The sequence below is a fragment of the Acinonyx jubatus genome, chromosome D3 (genome assembly GCF_027475565.1).
Source record: "Acinonyx jubatus isolate Ajub_Pintada_27869175 chromosome D3, VMU_Ajub_asm_v1.0, whole genome shotgun sequence".
Taxonomy (NCBI): Eukaryota; Metazoa; Chordata; class Mammalia; order Carnivora; family Felidae; genus Acinonyx; species Acinonyx jubatus.
Window position 1 is genome coordinate 54926978 of NC_069392.1, and position 13956 is coordinate 54940933.

Sequence of the window (13956 nt, forward strand, 5' to 3'; positions counted from 1 at the left end):
GGCAGGTTACAGTGGAAATGGCATGGGTTTGTATCCCATGTCCAAGATTTGAGCAGGTTACTTGAATTCTTTGAGTTACCCACCTATAAAGTGAGACCATAACCCCTTTCCCATAGTAATGATGTGAAAGTGAGGGAATGTGTATCAAAATGTTGAGCATAGTGTATACACTCAAATTCTCAGTCTCCATAAACTGCCTTCCCCCCGCCCCTTAAATGTTAGAATTTTGTCCCAGTGTGGTACAAATGAAGTAGACTAGAGTCCTTTCTTCTCCCATAAAGGACTGTCACTGAAGTCCACTCAGTCTCTGCATGGTTCCTATTACTCAAATACATATTTAATCCATATTCTTTACCATGGCTGTATATCTTACAGGGAATAGGTTTGGGAAGAAATGAATTTTGAATAAGGGGAAAGAGAAAAAGCAGCAGGGGAGGAACAGATAACTTTGCATCAATAGTAGCAATAAGTAGGCTACATGGAAATGAAAATTTTAAATAGTGTTTTATAAGAGACAGGTTAAAGGAAAAGAGAAAAGTTTGCTAAACTGCACACATTTTAATGCAATTATTATCTTCCTAAATGAAAGCAATCTTACCAAAATATTAAAATCTTGCCTTCTTGTTTTCTCAGAACTTTTATTTCAAATTAACCCCTTAACAGTTCAGCCTTTTTGGAGTCCTTTCAACTTTGTCCTTTGCTGTGGTTAATTTCCAGTTAGCTCCTTCTGTAATATTCAAAATCAGAGCTGTATAGGTTCTCCTTACTTATTAACAGCATTATTTCCCTATCCATTTCTGTATCTTTTCTCTATACATGCTTCTAGATCAAAAAGAAAAAAACCACTCATAACTTGCTATGTAACAGATTAGGGGCATCCATATGTCCGTGGAAGTGTATACATAGAGAGGAGATGAGCCATTGTTGAAGAATGTTTAGGATAAAATTCTTGTAGTGAAGGGAGCTTGGCCTCAATCACCTTTGTTGGCCTCTCTAACGTAATATGCTATGATTCCCCCAAGGATCCTTGGATAGACAGTGGTCCCTGTGTGTGTTTGTCAGAGCAGGACAGCAGGGGAAAGCATCTGTGTAAAGATTTGCTTGCCACCCGAGATTTTGAGCTTAGGCCCCATTTTGGGAGCTTAGGTCCCATTTTGATGGGAAATGTGAAATTAACAGAAGTAAGTGCTTACTGTCAATGGTTAATGTAGCACCATCATCTAAAACTGTTTCTAAATTTTCACATTTGGCAGAAAACAAAAGAAAGTAGCATGTTAATTAAAGGGCCTTATGCTCTAGAAAGGCACTTAAAAATCAGTATCAGCGTAAACAAAAGTTATACATATGAAGATATGAAAATATTTAATAAAACAAAAAGTCAAATATTAAGTGCATGTGTGGAAGGAATTCTTCCCTGTGGGTGGACTTCAGTGAAATTTGGGAAGAGAGAGGGATCCACACCCAAGTCTCCCTCCCTGGAAGAGTCTTCATGAAAGGGTGGACTTCAGTGAAATTTGGGAGGAGTCTTCATGAAAAATGTAGTCTCCTCCCAAAGTTTGTTTCTGTTTATTTTGCTCTATTCTTGAGTTCATTTCAATTTTAGCTTTATCAAAAACATTTTTTAAAAATGTACTTACTGCTGGGACGCCTGGGTGGCTCAGTCAGTTGAATGTCCGACTCTTGATTTCGGTTCAGGTAATGATCCCAGGGTCATAGGAATCAAGCCCCTTGTCAGGATCCATGCTGACAGCTCAGAACCTGCTTAGGATTCTCTTTTTCTGTTTGCCCCTCCCTGACTTTCTCCTGTGCACGTGCACTAAACTTTAAAATAAAAAACATATTAAAAAACATTTTAAAAATGTACTGCTAATGATTTAGTTTAATGGCTTGCCTAAAATGCTTCAGTTGGTGTTTTTTCTTCAAGTGGTCATTGATAGAGGTTGTTCTCTATTTTTTAAGGGGTTCTGATGATCCATTTTAGGGTATCAGGGGTATCTGGTTCCAGAGATGGCAAAGCCTTGCTGAGAGTTTAATTTATATGGCTTCTGCTCATATTAGTCAGTGAAGCTGTGCCCTTTCAACCCTAGGTTTGTGTCTGAATTGTGTGCACATCATCTGACTCACTCCCTAGCTTTGTAACTCCCATGGCCTACATTCAGCTAGGATTCCGACTCAAAGATGAGGAAGTCAGAATCTGGTAATGGCACAATTTGCATAACTAAGTCCTTTTCCATTTTCCTTCAAAAATAGCTGCCCACTGAAGTAAAGCTAATGAGTCACCCCACATTTCTTCCTGTCATAATTCTGAAAGTTCTCATGTGACCTCTAAAGGTGGGGGGGGGTACCCATTTGTTGTCTAGGATGCCAGTAGAAAGGGTTACTCTATGAAAAGCTGAGATTTGTCTCAGAAGTGGAGGTGAATACAGAGTACCTCCTCCTCCAGAATGCCTTCAGTGCCTCCCCTAGCCAGACCCCATTTCTGTCCCTGTGCACTCCCGTGGACATTAGCCGTGTTCCTGTGCAGCCTGTGAACTCCTAGGCCCTGTATTGCAGGCAATTGTTTATAATGCTTGTCTCTCTACATTGTAAACAAACAAAACAGGAAAATTTGTGTTGCTTCCTACAAACCGTTAGATATGTGCATGTTTGGATTGATTTGAGTCTTATTCATTCACACCCTCTGGTAGCTATAATCCTTACAGGAGTTTATTCCAGCATGGCAGGAGCAGGTGTTAGAAAGAAATACTGAAGGGGCACCGAGGTGGCTCAGTCAGTTAAATGTCTGACTCTTGGTTTCTGCTCAGGTCATGATGTCATGGTTCATGGGTTTGAGCTCTGTATCGGGCTCTGCACTGACAGCGCAGAGTCTGCTTGGAATTCTCTCTTCCTTTCCCTCTCTGCCCCTGCCCTGCTGGCCTGATCTCTCTAAGAATAAACAAATAAACATTTTTTAAAAAAGAAATATGGAAAACCATCAATCTTGAACTGGCACAACATCCCAGGCCCATTTTTGCATGGAGATGCTTGTGTAATCAAATACATTCTGAAGAGAATCAGCCCCTCTTGACAGCTAAGGTACTTTTTGTTCCGTCTCATTTGTTCAGAGGTGTGAAATAATTCAGAAGAACACCTACAGCATTTTATTTTAATTTTGCTTGCATATGATGAAAAAAAATAGGTGAATTCTAGAATACAGCTGGCCAAGAAGCTGAGGGGGAGACCAGTAAATAATCCCTGACCCGTAGAAAATAGTTTATAGGAAATGCTTCAGTTGTGCCAAATACTCATAAACGGGTTCACGACTCACATGGCGATTTTATATTGCAGGTGATCCCAGTGGAGAAGCTGGTGAAGGGGCGTTTCCAGGACAACCTGGATTTCATTCAATGGTTTAAGAAATTCTATGATGCTAACTACGATGGGAAGGAGTATGATCCTGTAGAAGCGCGGCAAGGGCAAGATGCGATCCCTCCCCCCGACCCTGGCGAACAGATCTTCAACCTGCCAAAAAAGTCTCATCACGCAAATTCCCCCACCGCAGGTATGGGAACAGTGAAATCGTATAGTTGCTTGCATTTTGGAAAGTGGCTCAGGCTCTTGTGTGCTTTCCTGTGTTTGATTCTTCCCAGCAGTCAATCTCTTTAGGCCTCTGGATGATTTTTATTGTTGTCTATTTGACCACATTTATCTTCATAGCAGGGCCTTATCTGTAATAAGTCTAATGATCATGATTTAATCTCTTAAAAAGGCAGAGTTACTCACTTTGTATCATTGAAGCTATATGTTAAAATAATACTCCAGGGGTAGGTTTCATTTTCTTGGTACTTTTTTCTGAAATATGTCAAGTCTGTTTAGATTTCAGCTGAAGTAGTTTTACTGCCTAATTACTGGCCATACAAACCAGAATATGAACCAATTTTGCTTTTCAATATGAATAATCCTCTACATCCTTCAAAGAAAAGTCATTGAAATATGCATCCTATTTCCTGTATGGTCAGTGCCAATATTTACGTGATAATATTCAGCAAGACCTCCTTTGTATAGCTTGGTCCAAAAGTGAAGTCATTGAGGTTGAATACCTAGAACTTTAAAATTTGTTAAACTTTGTGGATAAAAACCTTTTAAAACTACAAACATCCTTCCATAAAACACAGACTTTATCAAGCAGGAGGCTATTCTTTAAAACTGCAGTCATTATTACAAACACCAGTTGTGGCACTGGACAGTCAAACAGTGAGATCGTCAGAAAACAATTTGTTCCATTCTGAAAACCAGTGTTCACACTTGTTAAATCAATAACATTAATTTTGTAAATGACATAAATTCCCTATTTATGCCCAACCTCCAATTAGAATGGATAGGAGATGGTTATAACAATACTAATGCTAAACAACAGTAGCATGTTGTGTAGACTATCAGTATACATTTGTGAGTCTTCCATATGTTCATGTAATTGAAGCCGGAAGTAAGCTCTCAGTTGGAAGAGGAGAGACTGACGTGAAGAACTGTAACATTTAATGTTTGGGCAGAAAAGCAAGGGTTCGCACAAGAATCAGGGAAGGTGCCAGAAAGATTAAAGGAAGTGATGGAATAACATGTCAAAGAAGCAGAAGGAAAGGAACACAGTGGCCAGCAATGTCTGAACCTGTGGAAGGGAGTCCAGTAAAATGAGGCCTGGACGAGCCCATTGAATTTCTCACCTTAGGGGTCACTCAGTGCAATGATGGCACCCAGAATGGGGAGAGGAATTGGAGGAAGGAAATTAAGATAGCATAAAAGTCTAGCTCTGAAGCCATAGAATGAATGAAATTATATAAAATAAGCTAAGGAATAAGGAGCAAGAGGAAAAAGAGGAAGCTAAGAAAAAGATACAAACATCAGGGAAAAAACTAGGAAAGCTCAGCATCAGAGAATGAACAGTAGGAAATTTCTAGAAAGAGGGGTCACCAGCAGTGCCGAATATTAATTGTAGAGAGTTCAAAGAGGATGAAGCCTGAAAATAGGCCAAAGATAATGGACTCCTGGGAGGTGATGAACAATCCTTTAGAGAACTGGTCTGTTAAAGTGCTGAATGCATACGCCTAGATCACAGAGACCAGGCGAGGGCATGACCTGACAAGTGGGAAAGTCCTGCAGTGAGAGAGGATCCCACCTTCACCAAATTTGTCAGGAAAAAAGTTGAGGAAAAACATTTAGTTGTGGGGGAAAGCAGACAGCATTGAGAAGTGAGATTGGAAGGCGAATGGTAGTGTCCTTGATCTGTTTTTGTTTGCTTCTAGGACAAGGCACAGTGAGCAAGTTTGTAAGGTGGGAGAAAGGTCCCTGGAGGAGAATTAGTTGATGATAGGAAAAAGGAGGGGAAACTTGTGGAGCAGGACCCTGATGCTGGAGGAAGAAAATAAGGTCAAGAGTGTTGATAAAGATTTAGAGAGGCAGGGGAATGTTTTGTTTTGTTTTGTTTTGTTTTGTTTTGTTTTGTTTTGTTTTGTTTTATTTTATTTTATTTTATTTTATTTTATTTTATTTTATTTTATTTTATTTTATTATTTAAACAATCAGAAGTGCTGGGGAGAGGTTGGGTAAAAGGCCACAAGGAGTTTGGGGAACAAAAAATTATAGCAGTTCAAATTGGGCTTTAAGTGTGGTCAGAAACTTGGATCAGTGTAGAGATGGGGTAGTAGAGGGGTGTGTTTTGTCCGGATCAGGGGTTTTGGTAGGCAGCTAGAGTTAGGAAGACATGGGGGGAGAGGCGAGACCCATGGTAGCTGGCATTTCTGGTCTTGGGGTCTTTTCCTATAGCTGTTATTGATGTACAGATTCATCTTAAAACTCAGCTGCCACTTTTTTTCTTCAAGTGTTTAGTAGTGAAATTGGACAGGCCTCAGAAGTACATTTTTGTTCCACAATCACAGTGTGTCCTTGAATCTGCACCACTGCCCACGGTGCTGCTTTGGCCTCGTTTTCTAGCACTTCCTCCATTGGTCTTTCACAGAAGCCACAGAGAAACGTGTGCCATTTTGATAGAATGTCTGTGAACCTGGAAGAGAAACAGATTTCTTCCAGAGCTTAACCTCTTGGGTGACAGAGCTCAGAAAACACATTAAAGTCAACAGGTAATAAATAGGGTTTTTACTTTTTTTTTTTTTTTTTTTTTTAATAAATAAGGTTCTTAATGTTCCAGGAGGCAGTAGTTCTTTTAAGATTCATGTTCCTGGGTTGCCTGGGTGGCTCAGTCAGTTAAGCATCCAACTTCGGCTCAAGTCATGATCTCATGGCTCATGAGTTTGAGCCCTGTGTTGGGCTCTGTACTAACAGTGCAGAGCCTGGAGCCTGCTTCCGATTCTGTGTCTCCCTCTCTCTCTGCCCCTCCCCCGCTTGTCCTCTGTCTCTCAAAAATAAACAATTTTTAAAAAAAGATTCATGTTCCTGTTACCTTGACCATGTTCATTCACCTCATTGGTCTTAATCAGGGAGAAAGGATATTTTCAAAAGTCAAACGAGTCATACCCTTTTTAATAAAATAGGTTCTGTCTCTTGGACATTGTGGGGTGGAAAAACTATACTGTGGAAAAAATTATAGCAAGGTGTACATCGCATGTAGAACACTGTTTTAAAAGCTATAATAGGTGAAAGACTCCTATAAATACAGTGAGACCTCATTTTTCTCAAGGTCCAGTATCCAGCTCTTGGGAATACAGCCAAGAAAATATAAGCCAAAATGTCTTCTAAAATCTGTGATACAAAAGTGTAATTCTAACAAACATAGGGATATGGTTTCTCAGCATATAACTTATTAGGGCAAGGAGTAGACTGATCGCAATAGAAAGTACAAGCATCAGTACAAGAAGAGCCAAAAAAACTTCAGAAAACCTTACTAAACAGCCCATCAGCCTGAATGCTTTATTAGACGATCAGATAGCTCCATGACTCTCCTTATCCCTCAGGATCACTAGGACACCAGCCTACACTAATTGATCCACTCAGCGTTCCCTTCTAATACTTAAGATTCTGTTTATAATCATCTCCCCCATGAACTATTTACAGTCTTTAAACTGGTCACCTGCCTCTGGTCTGAAGCCATTCAAAGCCATTCTCTTCACAAGTCTGATTTTGTCTACCCAAAATTTAAGTGCTTAATGATGAGGTGAGGGTCAGCTCTCTGGGAATTCTCAGATGGATAGCACAGTTACCCAACAGTGATGTCCTATCAGTAATTTCTTTTTTTTATTTTTAATTTTTTTTCTATGTTTATTTTTGAGAGACCAAGTATGAGTGGGTGAAGGGCAGAGAGAGAGAGAGAGAGAGACACAGAATCTGAAGCAGGCTCCAGGCTCTGAGCTGTCAGCACAGAGCCCAATACAGGGCTCAAACCCACAAACTGTGACATCATGACCTGAGCCGAAGTTGGACGCTTAGCTGAGTGAGCTACCCAGGCGCCCAATTAATTTTTTTTTTCCATGTTTGTTTATTTTTTTTGAGAGAGAGAGACCATGAGTGAGAGAGGGGCAGAGAAAGAGGGGGACAGAGGATTCAAAGCAGGCTCTCGGCTGAGAGCAGAGAGCCTGATGTGGGGCTTGAACTCAAGAACAATGAAATCATGACCTGAGCCAAAGTCAGAGGCTTAACTGACTGAGCCATCCAGGCGCCCTCCACCTCTAAGCCTTGTCATTTCTCAACCATCTGCATTAGTAGAAACGAGCAATGGCTGGTAGAACTGAAAGCAAGAGATGGTCTTTATTTTTTCATTTGGCCATGGAATACTTGATTGATTTTGCAGTGCATTTCTCTCTCCCCAAATATTTCTGTAGGCTAATAACAAATTAACTTGCGTGTCCTGACTATAATACATTAAGAGCAGCGATAAGTGGCAAAGGGCCCGTATTAGAGTGGAAATGTGATCCTGGAATGGATTCTCCACTTAAGAAAGTACTGTCTACATTGGCAAAATAATAACAACAACAACAACAATAATAATAATAATAATGTTTTTCATCACACAGACTACTTCTGTAGGCCTGCACCATGGGTTGTTTGCTTTTTTATAAACTAGATACACTCCACATTCTTGGTGCATTCAGTTATCATGAGAATGTACCAGATTTTTCTGCCATTTCAGTACAGATCCAAAATGTTGTCGTGTAGATTCCGAGAAGCCATAGAGCCCATCGGTGTCAGTGCGGTTGGGTGACTTACCTGGACTAAAACAAGCTTCAGCGTAAGCAGAGGCTGTCACATAAGGGTGAATGGCTGCCTGGCAAGTCTGCCATCTGCGTTCTGAAGCATTGCATCTCTAGTTGCTTTTGATCTACCAATGAAGCGCATGTATTAAAATATCTGTTTCCTGGGGGGTGGGAGGGAAGGGAGGGTGGGTGATGGGTATTGAGGAGGGCACCTTTTGGGATGAGCACTGGGTGTTGTATGGAAACCAATTTGACAATAAACTTCATATATTGAAAAAAAAAATGTTTCCATAATGATAGATACCTATTAAGTGCATCTATCATTGTGAGTCATGATGTTTATAAGCTTATTGCAGTGAGCCATATCCGCAACTCAAGATAGCTGGGGGGAGGGGGGGGCGGGAATCCATTGTCAAGTGTGAGCATTTACTAAACTTAAAAGGAAATTTGAAGTTGCAGTTCCTATGGCAACTACAGCTTAGACACATTGCAAATTCACATATATTAATATATTTAAATCAAATTCTCATATACAAATATAATGTGATGGATTTAGAGTTGCTATGGAAATTGAAGCTGTGCTTTCTCTTTTCCTCAGGGACTTGAGTGTTCCAGCCTTAAAATCAGATCAATAGAAATATTAGAAAAATGGTTTCAAAAAGGAAGCAACCTAAGAAGTATAACAGAATAAAGTACTTGCACAATCACACTTAAATCCCTAAATGTAAATAGAAATAAATCCTAACAGTGTATTTCCAAAACTATTGAATATGTAAATACTCTCCCAATTAACTTTAATTTGGGTTCTCTAAGGCTATTCATATAATCTTAACAGGGTGTTCATGTTTATTGGTGTATTTAAGTGTTTACACATTTGTTGAGCGCCTGTAATCTAAGTAAGCACTGCCTGTCACCTCCTTTGGGGAAAAGAGTTGCTTTTAATTTCCCAAAAAGTTTCTGTTCTGTGTTTTTAGGAGAGGCGGTGAAATGTGGCAGTGTATAGTGATTTTGTCCTTGTTCCAACCTTAATTTTATGGCCCAAAATATGGTCTTGCTTGGTCAGTATACCTTGTTCATTTGAAAAGAATATGTATTCTGCAGTTGTTGGTTGCGTAGCGTTTTAGAAATATCAGATCAAGGTAGTGGATAGTGTTTTTCAGATCCTCTATGCTTTTACTGATTTTTGTTTGTGTCTAGTTCGAATAATTGCTGTGAAGAGGGTGTTACATTGATTGTGGAATTGTCTTTTCTCCCTTTACTTCCTCTCAGTTTTTGTGTCCTGTATTGGGGCTCTGTTGTGAGATACATACATTGTTACGCTAAATCATTCCAATGAATTGACCTTTGTATTTTATGAGATGTCCCTCTTTATCTTCGTTAAAACTCTTAGTCTTGAAGTCTATTTTATCTGATACTAAACAGCCATGCTAGCTTTCTTATGCTTACTGCTTGCATGGTATATCTTTCCCCATGATACGTTAAACTTCTACCTGTCTTTGAGCTCATATTTAAAGCGTGCAGCTTATAAAAAGCATGTGATTGGGTCTTGCATTGTTATTCATCCTCATAATCTCTGGACGTTGGACTCTCCAGTCTGTTACAACTTAATGTTAACTGTTGATTTAGCTGGATTTAGGTCTACCATATTATCATTTGTTTTCTGCTTATCTCCTCTTTTTTTTCTGTTTTCCTGTTGTCTTCTGGATTTTTTATGATTATTTTTTCAAGTTTTATTTGGAAATAACTTACATCGTTTATGAGTTTCATGAGTACAACATAATAGTTTGATTTAGATGTATTGTGAAATGATTACCACAATAGGTTCAGCTAACATCCATCTTCTCATATAGATACAATAAAAAAAGAAGAAAACAATCTCTCCTTATGATAAGAACTCTTAGGATCTACTCTCTTAACTTTCCTACAGATCCTACATCAGTGTTAGCGGTCACCATCATGTTATACGTTACATCCCTGGTACTTATTTATCTGATAACCGGAAGTTTGTACCTTTTGGCTACCTTCCAGTTCACCTCTCCCTGCTCTCTGCCTCTGGTAACCACAAGTGTGATCTCTTTTACTGAGTTTATTTGTTTGTGTGTTTGTTTTAAAGAGACCACATGTAAGTGAGATCATACAATCTTTGTCTTTCTGTCTCATTGATTTCACTTAGCATAATCCCTTCAAGGTCCTCCTTCCATGTTGTTGCAGATGGCAGAATTCCATCATTTTTTATGGCCTAAAAATACTGTGTGCGTGTACCACGGTTTCTTTATCCATACATCCATCATTGGACATTTAAGTAATTTCCATGTCTTGGCTATTGTAAATAATGCTATGAACATGGGGGTGCAGATACCTTTTGAGTTAGTGTTTTCATTTCCTTTGGATAAATACCCAGAAGTTGAATTGGTGGGTCATATGGTAATTCCATTTTTAATTTTTTGGGATCTTCCTTACTGTTGTCTTAGTGGCTGCACCAATTTACATTCCCACCAATAGTACACAGGGGTGCCCTTGTGTACTACACACATCCACACCAGTATTTGTTATTTCTTATCTTTTTGGTGATAGCCATTTTAATAGGCATGAAGTGATATCTCATTGTGGTTGTTTTTTTTTTTTAATGCTCATTTATTTTTGAGGCAGTGTGAGCAGGGGAGGGGCAGAGAGAGAGGGAGACACAAAATCTGAAACAGGTTCCAGGCTCTGAGCTGTCAGCACAGAGCCTGACTTGGGGCTCAAACTCACAAACTGTGAGATCATGACCTGAGCCGAAGTCAGACACTTAATTGACTGAGCCATCCAGGTGCCCCACTCTCATTGTGGTTTTAATTTACATTTCCCTAATGAATGCTCATGTTGAGCATCTTCCCATATACCTATTAGCCTTCCATATATCTTTGAAAAAATGTCAATTCATGTGTTCATTTTTTCACTTTTTTTTTAAAATATGAAATTTATTGTCAAATTGGTTTCCGTACAACACCCAGTGCTCATCCCAGCAGGTGCCCTCCTCAGTACCCATCACCCCCCCTCCCCCCCTCCCACCCCCTATCAACCCTCAGTTTGTTCTCAGTTTTTAAGTCTCTTATGTTTTGGCTCCCTCCCTCTCTAACCTTTTTTTTTCCCTTCCCCTCCCCCATGGTCTTCTGTTACGTTTCTCAGGATCCACATAAGAGTGAAAACGTATGGTATCTGTCCTTCTCTGTATGTTTTGTCCATTTTTTTTAATTGTTAATTGAGTTGAGTTATTTGGGTTTTTTTGCTCTTGTGCTGTAGGAGTTCTTTATGTATTTTGGATATTAATCTCTCATCAGATATATGGTTTGCAAATATTTCTCCCATTCTCTAGGTTGTCTTTTAACTTTGTTGATGGTTTCTTTTGCTGTGTAGGAGCATTTTACTTCAGTGTAGTCCCACTTGTGTTTTTGGTTGCTTGCACTTTAGCTGCCATATCCATATTCTGGATTTTTCAGATATTGTATATTCCAACTTACTTGATTGCCTTTCTAACTATATCTCTTTGCATTGATTTTTTCAGTGGTTGCTCTAAGAATTACAATATATATACTTTCACGGTGTACTTAAAAATTGTATTTTCTCTTCATGTAAAATGCGGAACCCTGGCAACCCTTCCTCCCACTTTTGTTTGTCCCATATAGTTTGTATGACTATTACACTTGTCACATATGCTACGTCCACATACATTATAAATCCCCCAGGACAATGTTACAACTTTTGTTTTAGACCAACACTGTTTTCATAAGTGGCTTTTGAGCACTCGAAATGTGCTTATTCTGCACTGAAATGTGCTGTATGTATGAAATGCATGCTGGATGTAGAAGACTTAGTATGGAAAAAAATGAATGCAAAATCTCTAATAATTTTATTAATTACATGTAGAAATCATAATCTGTATTTATTTGTATTTTTGCATACCTTACATTTCACATCTTAAAAATTTTTTAATTGACTGATTAACATATTTCTAGGAGGCAGTGCTGCTTTAGGCGATTGTGTGTGTTTAAAAGAAATTGAGAGAAAAAAGAGTGGGTTTTCCCCCCATTCCTACCTTTTACCATTTCCAGTCGCCTTCATTCATCCCTGAAGCTCTGAGTTCCCTACTGATTTCATTTCTCTTCATACTGAAGAACTTGCTTTAGCATTTCTTACAGAGCAGGTCCATTGGCAACAAGTTCTTCCAGTTTCCTTCTTCTGTAAATGTCTTTTTTTCACGATCAAAAATTTCCATAGATAAAGAATGCCACCTGAATTCCACCTTTATGTGCTTTAAAAATGTCGTTTCAGTGTCCGTGGCCTCCAGAGATGAGAAGGGCTTGCTTTTTCTAATCGTTCTTCCCCATGTGCAACATGTTTTTCCTCTCTGGGTGCAGTCAAGAGTTTCTTTATCTTTGGTTTTCAGTTAGTGGGACTGGGATGTGCCTAATCATGGTTCTCTTTGAATTTCTCTTGTTCTGGAGTTCATTAAGCTACTTTAAATCTGTTGAGTTTATGTCTTTTACCATATTTGGGAGATTTTCAGCCATTTTTCAGCTCCATTCTCTCTGTCCTTCTGGGACACATTTATCCATATGTTAGAGCTTTTGAAATTCTCCCACGGGTTTCTGAGGCTCTGTTCACCTTTTTCTCAGCACGCTCTCTCTTCTTTAGATTAGATGGTTTCTATTAATACATCTTCAGGTTAACCCTCTTTGTCCTCTGTCATTTCCCTTCTATTGAGCATTTTTAAAATTTCAACCCTTGTATGTTTTCAGTTATTAATTCCCTTTTTTTCTTTCTCTATTGGTACTGCCTACCTTTCATTTATTGTGAACATCCTTCACTTCCCTGGGCATGGTTCTGATAGCTGCTTTAAAGCTCCTGTCTGCTGATGCCACCATCTGATCGCCTCACCATTGGCATCTGTTGATTTTGAGAACGTGTCACATTTTCCTGGATCTTTGTATGTTGAATAATTTTGGATTATATCGTAGACATTGTAATGTTCTGTTGTGGACATGGAAGCTTTTGGTGTATTGCTCCAAAGTGTTCTGATGTTTTTAATTTAACAGGGACTCAATTAGAGTCCATGTAAAAAGTACCCACGAAGTTAAATTTCACTCAGAGGGTCCTGACCTTGGTGTGAGGCCTGTGCCTTCATGCAGGACTTCCATTTCCTTACTACTGCCAAAACATATGTGTTCATTTACCTTTTGAGAACAGTCTGCCCTTTAAACACAAATGTTGCTCTCACCCCAAAGCCATTATTTATTCCAAGAAATGCATTTTCCCTTGTCTGTTCTTTAGACCAGACCAGTCCTTGATAGCATTTGACTTCTCAGAGCCGTAGGGTATGCACAGGCATCCTCCTTGGCCCTTTGTGGTCTCCGCATCAGGATGAGTCATGCCTATTTATTCTCTGCACCTTCCCGGTATGCTCCTGCTGTTAACTGTTCTCAGAGGCCTCAGTCACCTAACCACAAACTATACCTCCATATACCTGCTTACTTCTTCAAGGATCAAATATTCATTTTAAGAGATCATGTAATGTCAACTCAAAACAAGGAAGAGGTGCATTTTTCTTACCAGTCCCATAATTAGCAAGAATTGTCTTCAAGCAAATGCTAGCGGTTGTTATATGAACGATGTATCTTTCACTCAGTCCCTGCCCCTTATCAGCATTGCATCCCCTTGACCTCCTCATATTAAGAAACCATCCCACTGCTAAGCTGCAAAGCAGGTAATGGCTGCTCATGGGAAGGAGAAGGCTGTT

At 39.3% G+C, this 13956-nt stretch overlaps 1 protein-coding gene and 1 long non-coding RNA gene across 8 annotated transcripts in view; one reads left to right on the top strand and one right to left on the bottom strand.

The window, feature by feature from the left end:
• MAPRE2 (microtubule associated protein RP/EB family member 2) overlaps window positions 1–13956 on the top strand; it is a 156342-nt gene that overhangs the window by 117335 nt on the left and 25051 nt on the right. For all 6 annotated transcript variants that reach the window (XM_027068773.2, XM_015082325.3, XM_053206620.1 and 3 more), the window contains one exon: window positions 3328–3541. In XM_027068773.2, coding sequence (XP_026924574.1) covers window positions 3328–3541 — 214 coding nt within the window. The remainder of the gene's footprint in view (window positions 1–3327; window positions 3542–13956) is intronic.
• Window positions 3126–12910, bottom strand: LOC113602239 (uncharacterized). 2 transcript variants are annotated; one of them, XR_008291895.1, is made up of 3 exons: window positions 12256–12910; window positions 8194–8341; window positions 3126–6037 (listed from the first exon to the last, which is right to left on the bottom strand). It is a non-coding gene; the product is annotated as an uncharacterized LOC113602239 (long non-coding RNA). The 2 variants fall into 2 exon arrangements; XR_003423620.2 differs by having other exon boundaries at window positions 8194–8305; window positions 12256–12630.